General features: G+C 46.1%; 1 protein-coding gene across 1 annotated transcript in view; it reads right to left on the bottom strand.

Annotated features, from left to right (window-relative positions):
- The window catches only part of Tmem241 (transmembrane protein 241), a 68,166-nt gene extending 45,492 nt beyond the window's left edge, over nucleotides 1–22,674 (bottom strand). Inside the window, exons 1-5 of the mRNA XM_055625743.1 lie at nucleotides 22,628–22,674; nucleotides 20,017–20,052; nucleotides 15,240–15,274; nucleotides 4,580–4,649; nucleotides 611–704 (exon numbers count right to left, since the gene is read on the bottom strand). Coding sequence (XP_055481718.1) covers nucleotides 611–704; nucleotides 4,580–4,649; nucleotides 15,240–15,273 — 198 coding nt within the window. The 5' untranslated portion in view covers nucleotide 15,274; nucleotides 20,017–20,052; nucleotides 22,628–22,674. The remainder of the gene's footprint in view (nucleotides 1–610; nucleotides 705–4,579; nucleotides 4,650–15,239; nucleotides 15,275–20,016; nucleotides 20,053–22,627) is intronic.
- Between the last annotated feature and the right edge of the window lie 612 nt (nucleotides 22,675–23,286).

The raw sequence follows: 23,286 nt of genomic DNA, 5'->3' as shown, positions 1-23,286 counted from the left end.
CTTCCACGCAGGAGGGAGAAGAAGCACCAGGAGAGCTCATCTCAAGCATTTCTGTTACCATGGTACTTTACACTGCTGCGTTTCTGCTCCTGATCCCTTACAGCCCACCCACCTCTCTCTTATGCTTCAGCCGTGGTCACTCTGACACACAAAAGCTATTCTGTGGCAGCCCTTGTCTTGAAGGCTCATGGAAGTCCCTCTATCTGGCCGTTAGTCAGTTTTCCTCTATCAGCTCACTGGACGGGCTGGGTGTTCTTGGAAAACTCAGTTAAGCTCGAGACATCCTCATACTTCCCGGGAAGGACAAACTTCCTGGCACATCTTAGTCTACTTTCCAATGGCTAGGGGTGCCCTGGAGAACTGTTGACCAAAGTCTCTCATTTGGGGTGAGCTCAGCTGCCTACTCTCAGTCACCTTGTAGGAATGTGATGATGTCTTGCTGATAAAATAGGTGGAAGGTCTCAGAAATTATCACCTGTATGAATATGGCCAGGCCTGTGTCACTAAAAAGGATTTCCTAAAGACCCCACTTTAAATAACCCAGTCTGAGCAGTCTGGCACACGGGTGTCTGAGGGAGACTTTCCTGCGCCTACAGGCCCTCTCTCTTACCTTAGCGAGGAAGATCCAGGCTGCACACTGCCCAGGGGCCAGGGCGCTTCTCAGCTTTACTGCACTGAGCATGAGGAGGAATCCTAAAACTCCACTGAAATGAGAAACAGCCTTTGGTCAGTGAAGCTGCCTTCCTTCAGCCATGGCAGGCAACGCCTCCTCAAACGCCCCAGCCTCGGGACAAGGTCTCGGCCACATGCTGGCCTGGAACTCTAAACCCTCCCACCACTTCTGCCAAGGAGCTGGGATTACAGGTATGTGCCATCACACTCACTTTACCAATGTCTAACTTCTAAGCATCACACAACTTCCATCGCATTTGTATTTTTTTAGTACCCTGGACAAAAACGACAGTTTAGAAACTAGAACCTAACAGACTTTTCTAAAGAGAGGAGAGTTATCTCGCCAGAGGTGAGACAGGCTTGGAACTCTGGCTAAGCCATGGAAGAAAAATACACAGATGGGCACTGTTATGTTTGAAATATCATGTATTGCTTCAAAAGCTTAGGTGCTAAGGCTCAGTCGCAGATGTCAGTCGTGTTAGGGGAGGGGCTTTGGAAGTGGTTCTCTGAGGAGGTCCCTGGCTCTGGATTAGTCCATTATGGACTCATCATTTGAAGGCATTATTGAGAGATAATAGGACCATCAAGAGGTGGACCCTGGTTACAAGAAATGCATCCTCGGGGCAGACCTCAGAAGCATGACTGCTCCAGCCTCTCCCTTCCTATTTCATGCTTCTGCCTCATGAGCAAATACCGCTTCCACTGCATCCTGCCACTGTTAAAGAATTAATATGCCTTCCCAGGGAAAACGTGCTTACTTAGAGATTAACAGGAGAAAATCTTCACAAAAGAAAAAAGGGGTGGGGTGGGGCTCAAGGAGAAGCTAGCCTCACATGGAAGTTTTTACTCAGTCATATGCACCTTAGGCTTATGCATTTTACAGATGCTATCATCCTTAAATCTCCTGTAGGCCCCAGCCCCAGGTTACACACTGACCAATTTGAACACAGAGAGAAGACTGCATGTCTGGCCACTTGGGCAGATGGGAGATTTACACAGCAAAGATATTCCCAGAATTATTTCTTAAGTACAGCAGCGCTGTTCTTCTCAAATAATTCCTACCCAGGCTTACCTTGCCCACCTGGCAGAATTCTGCTCTTCCTGGGTATAAGGAACTTACTGGCAGGCCAGGACTTAGTAGTAGCTGTGACCCTGCGATACCCCCTTGAGCTGCCTGTTGGAGGCATGACTTTGGGGGAGTGGGGTGGTCAGTCCTGGTGAACAAACATTTCATCCTACACAGTAAAATTGCTTACCTCTACCAATACTGGGTAGCTACTACTTATCTTTGGAGTTCCTGGGGGTAAATTCTACTTCATGTGATTTAATGTCTCCTTTACTGTCTATTCTATACTTTGAGTCCCTCCTGCGTCACCACAGTATCAGTCTCATTGGCCCAATAAAAGGGAACCAGACAACCTTGGGCGACTCCAGACCAGGAGACAAGGGAGATACTTTGACATTTAACTTGTTTCTCTTAAGACACTTGTCACAGCACTCAAGTCTAAAGCAGTCACTAGTGGGTCAGAGTGGGATGTTCTAGGGTGCATGTCTTTAAGGGTGGAGAACAAGGCAGCCAATACTCTGAATTACCTCTTGGTGGCTTCCACCCCTGCAGCCAAGAACCAATGTCACGGGTGTCCAGTCTCCCAAAGCTCCATCCTTGTCCTCTGCCCTTTCCTTTCCACCTCCAGCCGAGAGGCATGAGTGTGGCCTGTCCCTCAGCACAGGCTTAGCTAGGACGAGCTAGTCTCTGTTTAGAGACATCCAACATTTCCCTCCCATTGCTTGACTTGCTAGTTTGTAAACAGTTTCTATACTGTGACTACCTCATCTTGCTCCTCCTTTCAGCTCTTCTACCCCTTGATATGGGGAATATCCCTCTGAAAAACAGAGAGAGGCTCCCTAAAGTGAAGAATCCTGGGAGAAAGAGAGATGTGTTTCAGGGCTCTCTGGGTTACGGCTACCTCCTTCCCCTCAGGTTACCATGATGCCCTCTGAGCTTTCCCAGCACCTCCTGAAGGTGACACTAGCCTGAGATACGGCCACCGAGGAACCACTGAAATGATTTGGGGAAATTGTGCATATTTTATAGAGGTCAGCTTTGTATTGAAGCCAGTGGAGTAAAATGATACAGAGAGCTAAGCAAATGTCTGCAGCTCTTTATAATAATAATTTAAAAACTGATCTAATATGTTGAATTAGGAGAAAGTTGTCAATAATCAATGGCAGGGAACATAGCCAGAGTGTGTTCCCACAAGGCAACACCAGTGAGCTGTGAGGTGCTGTTCTGTTCCAAATGAGCGGACTGGCGTTGAGCACACCGCAGAGCCCGTTTGCCCACACTACCAAGTAATCATACTCAAAGGGGTACCAACTGCAGGGGCCCGGGCAGCAAGAGTTACAGCGTGGAAGCTTGGCGTGAAGTGACCAGGCTAGTGAGACTGACAGGAGCCAAGGGGAGCTGACAGGAGTGAGAGTGATAAAGATCATCATTCTGATGCTCAAATGCAGAAAGTCTATAAAATATTTCCCCACTGGCCCAATGCTGGTAGAGAACATGACGTGTCTGCAATTTATTTTTTTATTATTTTACGTGTATGGGTGTTTTCCTTCTGTATATGCATGTGCACCATGAGACTGGAGTTACACATGGTTGTAGGATGCCAAGTGGATACTGGGACTCAAACCAGATCCTTGGCAACAAATGTTCTTAACTGCTGAGCCAACTCTCCAGCTCATACATGTCAACTTTTTACCTATCTACAAAGACTGCTCCATGGATACAATTTTCTGTGTGGGAATGGACAGTCTGGGTTTTCTTTGTGGTTGTGAGGTTGGTTTGTTTGGTTTTTCTGACAAATGACAATAGCACCTCCTGGGTATTTACTGTGCACAGGCACTGTTCTAAATATACACCTGTATTAATTAGTGTAAAAGCCTGTAAGACAAATATGGCCATTATCCCTCAACATGTTAACAACAAGCTAAAAGCTTGCTTCTTAAGATTCCTTGGCAGAGCCAGTATTCAACATCAACAGTTTTGAGATTTTTGTTACAGTTGACCTGAGCAGGTATAATAATGGCCACCATGTTCGGGGCCAGGCATGATGCTTAGGAATTACAATTTGAGTCATACAGGAGCCCTGTGTTGGTTGGTATTATTGTTGTGTTATAGGCTGGGGAGGCGATGGGGGAGCACATGAGCAGTTGGGAGAACCTGGAGAATCTGCCAGGTGGTCACCCAAGTTAGCAGCCACCCACCCCGGGCTTGGCCCAGGTCTCCTCTCTCCACCAAGGTGAGACACAGGCTTGAGACCATCACCAGTCTTCCCACCCGCCACCACTTGAGACTGTCTGCAAGCGGTGGGGCAGGGTGGCAACGAAGCTCTGTGCATCTCTGATGGGTCCCAATCCCCGAGCCCTTCCCAAGGCCGGATACTACTGGCCATCTTGGTGCCCCGGCATCTACTAGTTGCCCATTTCTACCATGTGCTTCTGAGACTCAGGTCCATCAGGGGTTTTGCAGGTCATATTCTGCAGCAAGAGGGGAGCCAGGATGAAAGTTGAGAGGACACAAGCATCCCTCAAACTGAGTCGGCTTCATCAGTTTTATACACTGAAGTTCTGTGTGAGGGTTGTGGAGGGAAAAAGGCAGGGGAAGCCCAGCTCCTCAGCAAGCTTGAAAACTATAGTCGTGGCTGAAGCACTGCGACAGACCATGGTCTGCTGGACTCAGGTTGGCACTGAGCATCTATGAGTGTTCAGTAATGACCAGCTGGAGACAGAAAGCCGCAGCCCCTCCTTGCTTCCACAACTCGCTCGGTTTACCGGAATTACGCCGGGCTTCACAGAAATGAAGACACAGCTAACGGCACAGAACACGCATTACGTGGCTCAAGGTTACCTGGCCCAGCAGCTGCCGTGGAATCTGTAGAAGTACAGGAATGGAAAGTCCAGGACACTGAAGAGGTCACCTAAGGAGCACAGCAAAGGTGATGTGACGGTCCACACAGCTCCCTCCGGTCCCCCCACCCAGCTACACTGGGGAACACAGGACAGTGCCTTCCGCACAGTGTACCCAGCCCTCCGACTGCCACGTCCCTGAGACTCTTAGTGACCACCCGGCGAGAGCACGCTCTGTGTGGAGCCCTGTGTGAAATGTGACTTTCTCCCTGCAGCACCTCTGAGAGGATCTATCACCCCCACTCCAGCTGAAGCTCGGGGAAGAGACGTGGTTAAAATAGTGTAATTATTGAACTGTGAAGCCAGAATGTGCACCAGGTCAACCCAGACCCCGGGTAATCCCTTCAGCAGACAGCGCCCACACGAGGGAGAGTACAAGAGGAAATATCTTTTTAAAAATTCTTTTCTTCCTTTTTTGGCTTTATGAAAAAAAATTGTGAATGCATTCCCCTGACATCATTTTTCATGTTAGTGTTTAATTACTGCACAAACAGCACTGGGGCCAGAGCGATTTTGCACACTCCTCCTTTTAGTTTCAGGCCCAAAGGGTACATTTATTTCTTGTGAAGTAAGTTCATTCTTTTAGTTCCACTTTTAGTACAAGAGGAAATAATCACACATATTGGCTGTTTCTCTCTGGAATTTGAACTTGGTCACAAACAAGAAGTCAGGAGATTAAAAAAGCAGAAACCCTTCCAAAAATGTCTCAAGAAAAGGAATTAAGCATTTCAACAGTAGACAGATTAATCCTTCCAAATCTAGAGTTCTGACAAGCTGCAGGAGCCTGGCTCTCCAGAGGCCTGGGCTCTGGGCTGGGTCTGTTCCGGGCAGCCTGTGGGGACTGGGCTGACATACCCAAGCAGTCCCTGCTGAAGAGCGCTGCAGCGGAGCCGAAAGCCGCTATCTCCTTCCCCACTTAGAGCTATGCGTCAAGCCATTCAGAGGTAGGGCATTTACTTAGCACTCACAGGGCCCTGGGTTCCATCAGCAGGAAGGCACGCATGAACACACACACGCACACATTTAGGAACAAGATTCAGGGGGCTGCTGCACTTCTGTGAAGCCACCTATATGACCTCAAATGGCTCAGGTACCTGTTAGAAATTTCCAAAGTATGTATCTCTGATGTTTGGATCTTTTAAAAGCTGATCAGTCTTCACTTACACACGTGTTTCGCATAGGGTTTCACAGGATTTGGTTTTATGCAGCCCATCAAAGGTCAGGGGTTCTTGCTGTCTTTAGGTCACCACTCCACTGAAAGTCTGTACCTTCCAGAACCTGTGTTAGTAATGTCCCAGCCCTCTGGCTGCCACACCCCTAAGAATCTTAGTGACCACTTGGTGAGAGCACGCTTTGTGCAGAGCCTTACGTGAAATGTGGTGACTCTCTTACTCCCTGCAGCACCTCTGAGAGCGGCTATCACCTCCACTCCAAACGGAGCTCTGGGAAGCGGCTAAAATAGTGTAATTGTTGAACTGTGCACCAGGTCAACCCAGACCAAGATTGTCCCTGCAGCAGGCAGCGCCCACACGAGGGAGAGCACAAGAGGCAAAGAGGCTGCCTTCACCCACCAGTTTCAGGGCGACGGTGTCTAATGTGCACAGCAGTGAAAAGAACACTGAGGTTCTTTTCTGCAGAGAAATGACAACCAAGATAATGCCAGGACTGTGGACTACGAGAAATGCTGAGGCCACCCTCAGGCATGTGGATGGACATCGTGGACAATTTGTTCTGTCTCTTCTGCAGCTGCAGGCTCTTGGCCTTTTCCCAATCTCCCTCCCAGTGTGAAGGGAACTGCAGTGCAGTCAGGGAGAGAATGGGGAATGGCAGAGAGGATGATCAGTTAAATCCAGGACCTTGAGGTCCCTCTGGCTGTGCCTGCTCTTGACATCCCATTTTCATCCTAAATGTTCTGCTGGGTAAGCTGATGAGGGTACACAGTTAATAGTCACAGCCTAGCATGGGCTTTGGGAAAGAGCCTAAAGAATAAGAGGAATGGTCAGGGCTAGGCCAGGAGGGAGGGAAAGAAAAAACAGGTCACAGTCATAAGGAACTTGCCAGCTAGATGATAACCACTTTCCAGACCACAAGAGCCACTCTTGTCGGTTACTGGGAGGAAGAGAGGGAGGCGAATAAAAGTAGGATGAGAGAACTGGCTGCCTTCCTCCTTAAGCCATTCCTAAAGCTGCTGTGTTTCTCCACAGCATCTATCTGCCTGCCAATCACCCAGAATTACCAAATCCTCTCATAGCAGGGACTCCTTCCCACTCACACCCGTCACCACTCTAAGTTAGCACCACAAGGACACCTGGGTAAGCAACATTCAAAGAGGGGATCTGAAACACCGGACATTTCTTCATAGGCTTGACTATGGTGACCCTCAATTTCCAGCTGACTCAAAATGCTTCCCTTTTGGTGCCCTCAGTACGTCTCTTACTAAAGCAAGATTTTTTTTTTATTTAAATTTTTTTATACAATATATTATGGTCATGGTTTTCCCTTCCTCCTCTCCTCCAAGATCCCCACCTCCCCATTTATCCAACTCCACACCTTCTTTCTATCTAGAAAACAAAGCTGAATGAATATATACATAAATAAACAACCAAACAATAACTGAGAACACAAAAACAAAGAAAAAGTAGAAGGCGTGCATGTGTGCGCACACACACACACAAGCTGAGTTTCAGAACAGTTAAAGTTATGTAGACCAGGCTGGCCTCAAACTCACAGAGATCGGCCTGCTTCCACCTCCCGGGTGCTGAGATTAAAGGCGTGCTCCACCACAGTGGGCAAAAGTGCACCCTTAAGCAGCAAAGGCTGGTGACACTGCTGTGATACTCCAAGGAGGTTACAGGGTGTAGCTTGCTCCAGCCACAGGAGAGCACAACACAGGGGCCTAAGGACTGTGTGAAGACGTTGGAGCTCAAGGCGGATGAGCAGCTCAGCACTTCCTGCTCTTGCAGAGCAGCACGCACCAGGAGGCTCACAACCCCTGTAACCAGCTCAGGGGCTCTAACGCCCTCCTCCTCTGGAGGTGCGCACGTGGTGCACCCACAAAGCAAACCCGAGCACGAACACACATAAAATCATGAAAATCTTCCTAAAAAGTGAAGCTGTTCACAAGACAGCACCAATGTTTGGCCTGTGCTGAGCAGAGAGTGCACAGGCACCAAATCAGTGGGACCTGCCTCATGCCTTCGGGCAGCCACGGAAAGCTTCTGCAAGCTAGTGTGACATGGCTAGGCTCCAGGTGGCACTTTACTGAGCAGAGGACAGTTACAGAACACAAAATTGCAACAGGGTAGCAGCATGACTTGTGACAGTAACGTGGGGTGAAGCATGAGGAAAAGGCCCCTTTCACCCCACCTCAGCCCTAGAACTGGCAGTGAATGGGGCCAGCACCAACGAGTGGCTGTGGCTGCTGCTTTACCTCAAGCAATGGCATCCCATGATGCCGTCATGCACCAAGGTCTCCACTGTCTCACATTCCTCACAGCAGAGCAGCCATAAGAACCAAGTGCAGGGCTGGAGTGATGGCTGCTCTTTCAGAGGACCCAAGTTCACTTCCCAGCACCCACATGGCAGCTCCTATTCCACACATGCAGGCCAAACACCAATGTATGTAAAATAAAAATAAGTTATTTAGAAAAAAAGAATGCAAAGTGTAAACTTTTAAACATGGGAGAATTTCGCTGGTCAAACAGCTTAACGAGAAAGAAATGGAGGGTCTTCTCAATTACAGTTCTAAGGTTCTTTTTTTAATTAATAATTTTTATTTTTTTATATTAATCACAGGTTATTTACTTCCTATCCCAGTCATAGGCCCCTCCCTCATTCCCTCCCAATCCCACCCTACCTCCCTCATCTCCTCCTTGCCCCTTTCCAAGTCCACTGATAAGGAGGTCTTCCTCCCCTTCCATCTGACCCTAGCTTATCAAGTCTCTTCAGGACTGGCTGCAATGTCCTCCTCTGTGGCCTAGCAAGGCTGCTCCTCTCTCGGCAGGGGGGTGGGGTGGTGGGGGGTGGTGGGGATGAGCCAGCCACTGAGTTCATGTCAGAAATAGTCCCTGTTCCCCTTACTAGGGTACCCACTTGGATACTGAGCTACCATGGGCTACATCTAAGCAGGGGTTCTAAGTTATATCCATACATGGTCCTTGGTTAGAGAAACAGTCTCATAAAAGACCCCTGTGCCCTGATATATTTGGTCCTTGTGGGTCTCCTGTCCTCTCCAGGTCATACTGCAGATCTAAGGTTCTTGAACCCTCTCATTAACCTGTGAGGTAAAATGGCTGGTGGAACAGGTTGGCTCCGCCTCCCCAGCCCCAAAGAAACCTAGTGCTCAGGGCATGCAAATCATCTGCTTGATCCCATGCACCCACAGAGATGCTTACAGGGACACTCATCCTTCAGCCACTCAGAAATGAGGGACAGGGAAGCTCAGGCAAGAACGTCACCAGGAGACCCTCACCCGCTAGACCAAGCCAGACTGACATAGCAAAGCTTGGGGAACATGCTGAGCCACTGAGTCCTCACGCTGAACTGGGTGAAATGGCAAATGGTACAAACACCTTGGTACTTTCTTAATTAAATATGCATCTACTCGAAGACCCAACAAGTCTGTTTTATCTGCTGAAATTCAAAACCAGCAGATAAATTCAAAAACATTAGAAAATGTGGTGGTAAAACAAAAGTGGACCCAAACGCTCACAGTGAGTGGCACCATTGGGAGATGTATCCTTGCTGGAGGAAGTGTGAACTGGAACTTTCTGGTCTCTTTAAAGATTCGGTTTTGTCGTGTGATGTTTTGCTGGAGGCTGGCTTGTGAGAGGCCATGTGGTGTTTTGCTGTGCGCTTTCTCCTGTGAGGGGCCAGCTGAGAACATCCGTGGCTGGACTCTGAGGAGAGGACGTATGTAGAGGCTCACACATAGTGAGGCTTCACTTATTTGGATCCAGCTGCTGCACTGACTCTGCAGAGAGAAACGTTCCAGAGAACTTCTGGGACCATCCAGCTGAGTCTTGTGGCTTTCCCTGACTTGTCCTGCTGATTCGTGTTGCCGCTTGGTTGTTGTCCTTTGGACTTGACTGCTGGTATCCTGACTGACTGAGTCTGGTAATCCCCTAAAGAACTATCCACCCTCATCAGCAGGAAGTAGATAAAAAAGAACTACAGCCCTTTTCCCTACTACTCTCCTACCTAAGGTTGGAAGGGGGGGTAAAGGTGTTTAAGAACCCTAAATGAAGTAGGCTTGGTGAAAAATCTAAGCCTAAAGAAGTGTGTCACTGGGGATGAGTTTTAGGTTTCAGAACCCCAAGTGAGGCCAGTAGCACTCTCTCTTTTTGATGCTTGATTATCCAGATGTAGAACTCTCAGCTCTCATTCCAGCACCATGTCTGCCTTTGTGCCACCATGCTTCCCACCATGACAATGGTGGCCTAGACCTCTGAACTATAAGCCAGCCCCAACTAAATATTTTTCTTTATAAGAGTTGCAAAGGTCATGGTATCTCTTTTATGCAATAAAACCCTAACTAAGACATAAAACAACACCAGAATCCAGTTAAAATTAATGGAATTGACTCCCAAGGGGTCATGTACATTCTGAATGTGCCAGTTACTGTTAACTGTGAACTTGTTAGAATGTGGAATTACGGGGGCACTTGCCCTCTGGCACGCCTGTGGGAGGATTCTTAATCATACTGTGGTGGGAAGGACCAGCCCACTGTGGGTAGCACCATCCCCTGCCTGGGATTCTGGACTGTAGAAATAGAGGCAGGGCTGACCTGAGCTACAACAGGCATTCATTGTTCTCTTTTTGCTGACGGCAGGTGGGATGTGGTTAGCTCTGTCACTCTGGCTTCCACACAGTGACAGACAGACCCTTGAACTCTGAGTCAGAATACAGCCTCTCTCCCTTAAGTTGCTTCTGTCAGAGTATTTTGTCACAGCAGCAGGAACAGAAATGACGACACTGAACTTCTGTGATGTTACATACCATCTGTCATTTGCTCTAAGAAATAAAAGAAAGCACCTGATGATTCCTGAGAGACTTTGACACCGTGTAGCTGTAGAACTTACAGACTGCACCATTCTGAGGATTCATATAGACTACAGTTGTCTGTGTAGCTCTGAGAGTTCCCAAAGGTCAAGGCTATTCACCTGGTAAGGTTGTTTTCACTTACATTTCTTAAGGAGCTTTTCTACTCTCCTTAAGATTTTTACTACTCAGAGAGCCTCCTTTCACACAGGTACTCAACGAAAAACTTCATTGCTACTAAGGTTTGAAGTCTATGGAACTTACCAGATAGGAGAAAGGAGAAGCAGACACATCCATTCTTAAGGATTCTTAATACACAATTTGTAAAAGTTCTAAAAAAGACCAGGCACAGTGGCGAACACCTGTAATCCCAGCACTCACGGAGGTAGAGGCAGTTGGATAGGATGTGAGTTCGAGGCCAGCCTGGTCTACAAAGATAGTCCAGGACAGCCAAGGCTACACAGAGAAACCCTGTCTTGAAAAACAATCAAACAAACAAACAAACAAACAAAATTCTAAGAAAGTGACAAATACAATCTTGGTGACCACACACAGACCATTCTGGAAAAAAGAGTAAAGCTTGCAGCTAAGGAGATGACTCAGCCAGTAAAGTGCCTGCCACACAGGCACCCATCTAAAAAGACCCAGGCATGGTGGCATGTTTGTAATCCTAAAATTGGAGACGCTCTGAGGCTCCGCCTGCCAGCTGGCCTGCCTGAATCAGCGAGTCCCAGGTAAAAGTGAGAGACCCTGTCTCAAAAGAACAAAGACATCATCATGTGGATGATGTCTTGAGAAATGACACCCAAAGTTCGCCTGTCCTTCATTCACCTACTCACGCACACGTCACAACCCCACACAATCATGTAAACTATGTATGCATACATGCATATATACACACAAAAGAGAAAGAGAAAACACCTTCACATTACCCAATATGTAAGGAAGGCAGTGGCTTACAATGTCACCGCTCAAGAATCAGATCACGAACCTGCTTCTAGTATACATGGAAGAATCCAGCTTCTTCGGGAATGCTGCCAACAGCTGTTTGTCACCCCACACCTACCTTTGCCAGGTCTCTTGCAGGAGCCCTGCTACGGCACTCAGATATCCAGGACAAGGGATGCTGAAGTTTGGGGGCATTCATCTCCTAGGGAGCCTCAGCTGTTTACAGTAAGGGAAGCTATGTCTGTTATTGACATAAGGGGCACAGCCAATCATTAGCTCTGAAAAAATCCTTCTCATGAACTAAATTTCCTGTGCCAAGACTCTTCAATGACACCACTTTGGTTAATCTGAAGCCACAAACAGGACTCCTCTTGTATGACAAGCTTATAGCATGTGCATGCGCACATACACACACACACACACACACACACACACACACACACACACACACTCACTCATTCTAGGGATTGAACCCAGAACTCAAATATGCTAAGCAAGTCTCTAAGTCTCTACCACTGAGCCACACCCCATACCTCTACAAATATAATTTGAAGGATAATTATCCCTCTTTTAGTGTGACCACACTCCAAATTAGAGAGTTCTCAAATTAGAGAGTTTTCTTTTTTGCCTTCAACATAGTTTCTGATTGAGATATAATTCATACCATAAAATTTACCCTTGGAAAATGTACACTTTTGGGGGTTCAATATGCCCACAGCTGTGTAATCACCACTACTATCTAATTATAGAGCATTTGCATACCCTGAAAAAAGAAGCTGATGCTGATGTAAGATAATTCCTCTGTGCAAGCCATTCCACAAGCTCAAGCTGCTGACCCACACAGCAGCCACCCATCCACAGTACTACTGTAGTGAGCTGAACACTCAAGCAACTCAAGGTAAAATGTTGGATCAGCAGCCAGAACAGATAAATTGTTATCAGCAACAAAGTCTGAAAGCTGGAGGATAAAATGCAGAAATAAGAGCAGCTCCAGAAGGCAAGTCACAGTGTCCCAGAAACTTACTCCCTGGCTCAGGACACTTGATAGTAACATACAGAGCCCTAGGAAAGCAGAAATTAAAAACAACCTGACCACAAGGTCAGATGCCCTCAGCTCTAGATTCCCTCATTGCACACCCGCTCTGCCTCATCCTGGTCATGGCACGGCACTCCTCCGAGGCTCCGTTCCCTCACTTCCACCTTGGTAGCGTCTGGGGTAACTGTTACGATTCCTTCCAGCTCTGATGATTGTGGGACCAGTTTAAAAGCAGAATCACTCAGCTGAAGGACAGAAAGGTCTCACTGGATTGAATACATATTCATATATATTCACACACACACACACACACACACACACAGATATATATATATATATATAGAGAGAGAGAAATCCACTGGGACAAATTCAGGGAGTAAATATGGGTAAGCGAGGGGAACCTGCAAACAGAACTATCCATTTAAAAGGCAAGAGGCACCTTAAACATCACTAAGGGCAAAAAGCATGAAGAGCTGTAATGACAGATGACAAACGGTACATATGAATAGAAAGCATTTAGTGCTGACAGTTTTGTAGGATATACTGTGTTTTCAATACGAGACAATGGTGAGGACATTCAGCAGCATCCTAGTTAGGGCTACTGTTGCTGTGATAAAACACTAGGACCAAGAGCAAGTCCCCTCCAAAACTCAAGCCTAATCCACCTTGGGCAGTGAAAGGAGGATTTAAAAAGAGAGAGATGATGGGAAGTGGGATCTTGGGGAATTAGGAAAAAATAAGGTAAAGGGAGGCACCACCCACCCTCAATTTAACACTGGTAGATTTGTTTTCTTTTCTTTTTTCCTCCACCCCCAGGCAGGGTTTCTCTGTGTAGCCCTTGCTCTGTACACCAGGCTGGCCTCAACTCACAGAGATCCTCCTGAGTGCTGGGATTAAAGGTGTGCGCCACCACCTGGTAGGAAGACAGAGATCAGACAAAACACATGCACAGACTGCCTTTCTCTCCCATGTGATGCTTTGGCTGAACTTTGGGGTTCTGCACGTGTACTCGATCACCTTGTCAGAAATGAGGATATTTTACAGTGACACTTATGGCTCTGTTACATGCTATACAAGCATAAGGGCCTAAGTCTGATCTCCCGAAGCAACCTAAAAAAGCTACACATGGTAGTGTCTACTTGTAATCCCAGCCGCAGAGAGGCTCACGAGGATGCTTGAGCCAGCCTAGGCTAACTGGCAACCCCCAGGCCAGTGACAGTCTATCTCAGGCCTCCACATGTACAGACATGAGACTATATATATGTATATATACACGCAAGCACAAACTAACCCTAATGTTAGGACTCCAACTTGGGAAGGGGTATGGCGGCTCGCTGAACCTCTTTATCTGTTCCTCTTCCTAACATGGCTACATTGATGAACAGCTTTTCACAGTTACTTACCTCCTTACCTAGCCCATTGACTGGTAACCAAGCCTAGCTTGTTGGGCTGCTAGGACCCAGGCTCTGACCCTACAAACCCTCGTAATCTACCAAGAAAGCCTCACTGGAAGTGGCCCTCTGACCCTGGACCAATACTAGGAACCAAAATAAGCCTCTTTTGAAAAACAATTTATCTAATCTAAAGTTTTGTGTTATTAGCAACAGAAAACAGGACTTTAAGACCTTTCAAAGTAAATAAATAAATAAAGCTGCATGAGAGAAAACAGCATTTGGGGAAATTCCTAAATTAGAAAGACAACTTTAGAATAACTAAAATAGAATGAATTTGAACTTTTTCACCAAATATTTTAGAACCAGCACAGAAGAGCAGTTTGGATATCCAGGGAAGGAATTTTAAAAGAGTGCAAACAAGTGACAGACCAATCTATACCTATGATCGATCTCTTTCTCTCCCTCTCTCTCTCTCATACACACACACACACACACACACACACACACACACACACACACACACACACAAATACACAGTGTGCGTACACTACAACGCAATGGAGTTTCATTTAGCCATAAAGGAAAATATTATGCCAAGTGGACAGACTCATTATATTAAGAAAAAAAAAAAAAGCCAAATCTAGAAAGATAACTATCCCATGATTTTTTTCTCATATGCAGATTCTAGGCTTAAAATATATAAACTTACACACATGACATGAAAGAATAAGGGAGACAGACTGTTAGGGGGAAGAGACAGGGAGTGAGACAGGGAGAAGGGGTGGTGGAGTGAGGTAATGATAATGTGTAATGATATGTATGTATGAAAATGCCATTATAGAGCCTATTTTGTGCACTCATTTAAGAATTTCAAATATCGAAATATTACAAGGTAACAATTTAAAAAACAGAGATAAAAATAAAGTCATGAGCACTAAATCCACAGTGGAATATTTTTGCACCTTCCTGTTCTGCAGCACTGAGATCAACCCAGTGCCTTGTACATACTGGGCAGTATTCTACCACTGAGCCAAGTTCCCCACCCACCCAGCGGGTTAAATGTAGTTTCAAATCTGTGGACCATTCATACCCTCATACTCTTTTACAGAATGTCTTCAGCGATCTCACCAGGTTGAGAGTCCTGGGTTGAGCAAGGATTAGAAATAAACCTTGGGGTGGCTTACCTGTGGGGTGAGATGCAAATGCCAGGAGCACCATACTGAAAACCCAAAAACAAACATTAAAAACACAGCAAAGCAGTGAAGAGAGCTTTCTTTAGCACACACCCAACCACCCAAAATGCACTTAAAAATACACATTCCATCCAATTTTACCAGTTAAATTTGTCTGAGAGTTGTCTACACTCACTGGTCTTTCTGCTTTAACTTGGATGCTGAGAGAATGAGAATCTCGGGGAATCACTGACATCTTGGCAATGCTTGGACAAGGGTTTCGTGTCCTCCTTTGTTTATTACTTTCCTTGGCCCTGGCTGGCCCTGGTATAATGTCCTTTTAAGTTAGAATGATTTTTTGAAAGCTAAACAAAAGCCAAGCATGGTGGTGTATGCCTGTAATCCCAGTATTTAGGGTGGCAGGAAGATCTAGAAAGCGAGTGCAGGACAGCCAAGGCTACACAGAGAAACCCTCTCAAAAAACCAAAAGGGAAGAAAGAAATAAAACAGAAAGCTAAACAAAGCAAGTTCCAAATTTTAACTAGGTTGCAAGCTAAAAGCTAGCTGTTGAGTGTGAGCTAAAGATATTTTTGTCATTCCATGAGCTATGTAAGTAGTTTAAATTTCCAACTGACTCACAAATGTATCCATCTTCCCACTGCATAGCCAAAAACTACCTGATGCCAAGCGGTGAGGGATGTGAAGGAGGCTTCCTTTGATGTGGCCATATTCCATCTTGGCGCCTACATCTCTTTCTCTCTGGAAGCTCCTCCATCTCCCTGCACCCCTACTCCCCCCAGCTGCAAAGGGATGAATTCCCACCTTCTGTAGCTTCTGGCAAAACTCCATGTCATGTAGGCAACTGATCTAGTTACAGAGGAGGAATACAATTGCCATCTAAGTGTAGGAGTTGGGTTTATAGGTGCAGGAGGACCTGCTCTGGTTCTGCACACTGGCTATATGACAGAACAGCCCAGCACCCCGGCTCATATCAGTCTGCCTTTCCAGACTCTTCCTCTGGAGCACAGCATCTTCATGAAGCTAGGCAAGCAGCTGCAGATGAGTGTATTCTAAGCCCTGTCTCGTGCTTTTGATTTACTTTTTAATGAGATGCTCTCAGAACAGCAGAGGTGGGAAGAGAGAGGGTCTATGAGAAAGGGGAAGGGAAGAGCCCTGTGAACCATCATTCAAGAACCTGTTGGTTTATAAGACAGGATTTACACATGGTCACACACACACACACACACACACACACACACACACACACACACACCACACACATGGGACTGCAAAACTGGCGATGCCTAGACCTCTGCATGTGCTCTGTACATCTTTTTATATTTTTAAAGTGTACAGTCTTCATTGTTTTAACCTAAAGATCCTCTTTTGGCTACAACTTCAGGAGCATAAGTTATGGCTCTCATCGCAGAAAAGAGGGACCCCTTTTCTATCCCAAACTATCTCCTAGGATCTATCATGGTACCTTCAATACTATCAGAATCACTCTACTAGGCTAAAACAAACAAACAAACAAAAACAAAAACAAACAAACAAAAATAGGTTGACTCTCTAATCCATATTTGCCAATTCACAAACCCAGCCTCACCCCATACTTGCGCTGTGGCCCTCTGGGGACCAAAACCATACTTCACTCAGTTTGGGGTCACAAGCAGGCATACAGCTGATGTTCATGGGCTCTAACGTACTCAATAACCTCTAAATCTATTTGTGGTAAGAATATTTTTGAAGAAAATATTCCCCTTAACAGTTCTAAGATTATAAATTTCATATAGATGATGAAGAGGAAAATATGTTAATGTAAAAATTATGCTTTCATTATTATGAATAGCAGACATTTAAAAAAAAATCTACTCCTTGATGAAATATATACCAATTGTTAAATTTGAGTGTGTGTACGTGTGTGTGTGTGTGTGTGTGTGTGTGTGTGTGTATGTATGTAGTACTAAAGATTGAACCTAACACCTCATGCATGCTAGGCAAATGCTCTACTGCTGAGCTATACCTTTAGCCCTACTTTTACTGTTGATTTTCAGACATACAATCTCACTAAGCTGCCCAGGCTACCCTTAAACTCGGCATGCAGCCTAGGACAGACCTTGAACCTGGGATCACCCTGCCTCAGTCTCCTCAGTAGCGGAACAGAGGCATGAGGCATTGGGCCAGGCAAGGAACTGTTCTAGTATCGGATGAAATGGTAAGTGGGACAGACAGATCTCAATCCTCCCAGGAAACACTGCAGGGAAGCCCAAGGGAACTGTGATCTCCAAATGCCAGCCGGCATGTTTCTGTCTGAGTCATACCCCAGAGAACGTCTGTCCATTTCTCACTGACACGCTTGTGCATAATCTCACCCGAACAGGGAAGCACAGAATGTACTAGCAGTGCTGAAGTAATAATTTCATATTTTATACACCAGGGAAACTCAGATTAGAAGAATTTACAATACAAGGACACCTTCATTTACTACCTAAATCGCAGATAGAAGGCACACCAGTACTTAGGAACTTCAGTTACTTTTAGCCGTCCAGCCAATCTTTCCCTGAACTGTGGCCTTATTCATCTATCTCAACTGCAAAACAGCATTCGCTCTCTCCTTATTCCTGTGCCTGCTCAGGAGGAAGAACCATATTTTATTTATCTCTGAGCACACAATAGGTGTTCAAAATGGATTCTGATGCAATTAATCACCTCTAGGTTTATCTGCGGTAGGAATACATGGTGAAAATAGCCAAGAGTCAGAGTCAGAAGCAGATGCATTCTGGTGCAGGAGGATATCTGCCAAAGACAGAGAACCTCCCACCTACTGAGACAGCAAAACACATCCGCACCCTGGCAGGCAGTGCTCCAGGCTGGCCCAGACATCTCATACATCATCTGAACAGAATGCAGGTTCCTGGATGCCGATTTCCCGACATCAAGCTGTAGTGGCCAGTTGAAAAGTGCTCCTCATTCTGATTCATGTCTTTACCACTGTACTGAATGAAAAAAAAAAATCTGGACAGTTAGGGCTTTACTGGAGTGTGCCACAGCCTCAGCCAGGAAGTCCCGAATACCAGGGTCATAGGCAATAAACTCCCTCATCCCAGACAGAGGACGAAAGGACAGAACGCAAAGCTGAGGATCTCTGAGGGGCGTCTTCCATGCTGCGTGCCTTTGTCGCACAACATACCTCTCCTACTAATAGAACATACCTACTAATGGAACAGCTGGGAAATGGTTTTCTTCTCAGTGCCAGAAATTAAACCCAAAGCCTAGTGCATGGAGGGTACTTTACCACTGAATGGTAGCCCTGGGAAACATTTTTAAACACCAAGAACCATTGGCTTTTTTTTTTTTTTTTCTTGGAAAAGTGTCTTAAAACCCAGCCAGTAGCTGGAGAGTGGAGACAGGCAGATTCAGGGGCTCACTGGCCAACCAGCCCACCTGAGACAGCAAGATGCAGGTTCACTCAACGACCCTGTCTCAACAACTAAGGTGAACAACAGTGTGCACACGTACCCGCATATACCATGGCGCCAACAGTAGGTTTAAGCACAGCAGAACTAATGATTGGGACTGTTTAAAAATTATTTTTCTAAGTACAGAGACTGCAGACAGCCATGCTTCGGGTGAATTTTACATTTAAGTCAGTGTTCTAAGGGCTGGAGAGATGACTCAGGTGTTCAGTGTGTGTTGCTCTTGCGGAGGACCTGAGTTCAGGGCCAGTGCCCACGTCAGGAGACTCACACACACCTGTCACTCCAGCTCTGACGCCCTCTTCTGGCCTCTGCCCGTACTTGTTCTCGTGTGTGCGCACATAAGAACAAACACACAAGCCTACTTAAAAGTCAAAATATTGAAGAGTGTTTTAATAACTGCTGGGAGCTTTCTCTGAAAATGGAGCTACAGTGAATTCTGGGACTCTGTCAGAAATCGTCACCACCAAATGCTTAGGTATATAGCTAACCTAGTGCTCTCACTGACAGTCTGTGTGTAGGCAGGCGTGGATCCTTAGCAGCAAGCCTCACGGCCTCAGTCAAGTCTGCAGTGCACAGCAGTGCACTCCTGGGGCTGCTGAAGCCCAGGAGCCATCCTGAGCTATCCCATGTAGCAGGACAACCCCACCCTCTGCTGGGCACACAGGAGTCCATACGCCATACTTAAAAAGTTTGTACATTAAGCCTGAGACACGGCTTAACCTTAACAAATACGTCACGAAAACAGCCTGAAGTGTAATTAGAATTTAGAATCCCGAGAGTGTCTAAGTTTCACATTAAAGGTATCTGGCCTCTGACCCTCTGCTCTGTATCCTGAGTGGTGTCTGGTGTGGTGTGTGTATGTGTGTGTTGAGTATATGAGTGTCTGTGTGGTGTGGTGTGCCTATCTATGTCTCTATATGTATGTTTGTCAGTGTGTCTGTCTGTGTGTGTGAAGACACAGGGGAGCCCTTCTCCCCCCACACACTATGCTAGGTGATGATGACAAGAGTTGAGCTCAGGGACACTTGGGTAAGGGATTCAGGATTCAGTCTAGAAGCAAGGTGTGGGCACTAGAATAAATATCCACCACCCTCCGGGAGAAGGGTGGGACCCTCTAACATTCAAGGCCGAACAGGCACCTCTTGCCTAGGATCAGGGCACGACAACCATTTAGAATCTTCAGACTGTCATCAACTCACAGAATTTTAAACCTGCTCCTAGCAGGCAATTTATTTAAAAATCTCTAATCCAAATACTGTTGGAACACACAAGTTCATCTCTAAGCAGGAAAAATGTGAATTCTCTCTTACCTGAATATATAGTTTAAGTACTGCTGGTCAATGTCACTAAGAAATGAAAGAGAAAAAGATAAAATCATGAAATAATGGAAGCAATTTTTAAGTGTATAAACCGTCATTATCTTCTATTAATAAATTCTACCTCTAAGTTCTGATTTCATAAATTATCAAAGGAGGAGTACTTCATACTTGAGATCAATTCTTGTCATTAACCTGAAATAAGTTTTCAAATTCCACATTCATTGAAAATGGAGCCTTCACCCCGACGATTTAGTCTGTTTGGTGCAGGAGGATTCTCTGCAGGCGACTGAGAAATGTGGGCACTAACCCAGCCATAAACAGCTCTGGCCTACAATCTGTCCCGCTGGCAAAATATGCTAGGGCAATGGCACAGGACCTGTGGTAGTAGCCAATGTCTAATTTGATCTACGGCCCATCCCATGAGAAGGAGCCCATACCCAACACTGGTTGGGTAACCAAGAACCATAGACTAGATAGCCCAAAGACTTAGGGTAAAACCTAGCACAACTGGTCAAAAACGAATAAAATGATTCCTAATGATGTTCTGCTACACTCATAGATCAGTGCCTGGTCCAGTCATCACCAGAGAGGCCTCCTCTGCTGCACATAGGAACAGACGCAGAGACCTATAGACAGACATTATTCAGAAACAGAGTCAAATCTCTCCCCTCAGAGCTCAGAGAATCCCATGGAAGGGGAGGGGGAGGAACTGTAAAAGTCAGGGAACAGAGGACACCAGGAGAGCCTGGCCCTCTGAATTGGGCAGGGAAGGTGCGTATGCGCTCACAGAAGCAGCATGCACAGGGTGTGCGCGGCTCTGCGCCAGGTCCTCTGCATATACATTATAGCTGTTAGCTTAGCGTTTTTATAGGACTCCTGACCATGAGAATGAACAGGCCTTTTTTGCCTGCTGTTGGAACTCTTTTTCTCTTTTCTCCTGTTGGGCTGCCATGTCCAACTTCGATATTTTTTATATTTTATTTTGTCGTGTTTGGTTGTTCTTTCTAAGGAGACACAGAAAGGGAGAGGATCCAGAGGGGTGAGGATGGAGAGCAAGAGGGAAGCATGAGAGAGGAGACTATAATCAGGATATACTGTACGAGACAAAAATCTGTTTTCAATATAAAAAAAATTGAAAGAAAATTAGATTGCAGACATGGTAAAACTAAAAAACCAAAACCAAAAAAAATCAACACATTTCAGGATCAGCCAAGTATATTCTTATTTCAAGTTAGTTATCCAGGGAAGTAAAGGATAAACCATAGTGCACTCCCCTAAAACTAGGAGTCACGTTTGAATGACAAAGCTCATGCAGCAGTGGACACAGAGATGACTAACGCAGGAATACAAACTCTAAATGCCTTGCATCAACAGGCTCACTCATCCGGAGCAGAGAGTGGCTGGTTCAGGACAAACGCGCACCTCACCTGGGCCAAGAACTGGCTACCTTCGGGAGCATCAGCTATCAACCCTATTGACTAGCTTGGACCATGGAACTCACTGGCTGCCAGGCTGGCATTCCTAGCAGACGGAAGCCCAGGGCCCGTGAGAAGGCTCAGCCGGAGGTGCACTCCTGAGGCCCTCAGCCTGGTCTCCAGGAAGCCACCTTCTTCCTCTCGACAAACTGTGGCTCGGGTGCACCTCACTTACGCACATCATACACATAAAGATGTTTATTTTAAGAATCCGGAATACTCAAACAAAGCCAAAATTCCACTAAAAACTTCTCTCTTAGTGGGTGTTCCCATCCCACAGAGTACTTACTTAAAGAATCTCATTCGTCCAACCTCAGACCTCATACTTGCGTGAGTATCGTCTTTGTTTGGCTTTGGGGTTTTGCTGTCCTGGACTCATTTTGTAGACCAGGCTGGCCTCAAACTCACAGAGATTTACCTGCCTCTGCCTCCCTGAGTGCTGGGATTACAGGTGCGTGCCACTGCGCCTTGTGACATGTTTTTTTATAGAACTTAGTCAAGCCTTGAACTATAGATCCTCCTGCTAAAGAGGAATTACAGGTATTCACAACCACACTTGGCTCTGCTGGCTTCCGAGGCTGCAAAAACACTTCATTCAAAGAACAAAAGGCATGCTAAAGAGTAAAAGTCACAGGGACAGGGCCTTCCTTTGTGGGCCTCCACACCCAGAGGCCAGCTGGCCAGTCTGAAGCTCCAACTCAGTGGAGGCAAAAAATTCTTTTATTTTCTTTTTTATTTTTACTTTTTTAAATTTACAATCACCAGGGCTGTTTCATTGGCTACCTACAACAAAGACTGGGAACTAGGGAGACTTCCAGATATAAACAGAGTCAAGTTTTAGGGCCTGTGGAGACAAGAACACTGAAGCTGCCCTTCTGAGCTAGATGCGGTCAAGTAGCATCCTGAACAGCTAGGTGTACGGGCATTTCATTCAATTCTCATCTAAATGGCTGTGCTTGAAGGACAGGAGACTTCTGTGCCTCTGCAAACACTGCTGAAGTGACCCAAGACGGATGGCTTTGGAAGCCTTCTACTTTCCTAGCTGCGTCTCTGGCTAGGGACAAAACCTGTATGTGGCTCTTGTCTCATCCCCTTAGCCAGCCAATCCCCAAACATTAAGAGCTTACCTTAACACACTGGGTTTCTGGGCCTTCCGCAGTATTCTGTAAGCCCCTAGACAGGAGGGGACAGAGTCACTGACACTTTCTGCTTACACAACTGCTCACACTTCCAGCAAAGCACAAACAGATCCACAGAGAAAAGAGGAGGCTGGCCCTCAGACCCCCAAGTGGCACTGGTCCACTTCCTAGTTCATAGAGAGAAGGGCCCAAAGAGCTGCTAGCCCCTCACTCACTGACAGGAGGAAAGAGCCCTGGAGGGTGACAATGTCAGGTACTTCAGTTGCCAGCAGGAATTGCCAGGCCAGGAATGACCACCTGGGGATACTCTAACAGGACAGTTTTATTTTCTTCCCATGTGGAGAAGGGAAATCCCCAAGACTTCTAACTGTAACCAAGTCAAACAAGAAATAGTGAACTCATGACTTGAATTAAAATAAGATTTGTTTTTAAATTCACCTTTTGGATTTTATTTTGCTACTGGAAAAATTTTAGACAACCATTCTGAGTGTCTCGGGAAGCCCATATATCCAGAATTGAGCTCAAGCTGGAGTTTAGGCGGAGCCGGCCGTTCCTTAGGAACTGGTTTTCCATCCCCAAAAGGAGTCCCTCCCCCAGTTACTCATCCTCTTTATAATTCTTTATAATTCTTGTCTACTTGTCTACTC

Source organism: Psammomys obesus, unplaced genomic scaffold (assembly GCF_907164565.1).
Source record: "Psammomys obesus unplaced genomic scaffold, mPsaObe1.curated_primary_1811, whole genome shotgun sequence".
Taxonomy (NCBI): Eukaryota; Metazoa; Chordata; class Mammalia; order Rodentia; family Muridae; genus Psammomys; species Psammomys obesus.
This window is presented reverse-complemented; position numbering and strand designations above follow the sequence as displayed.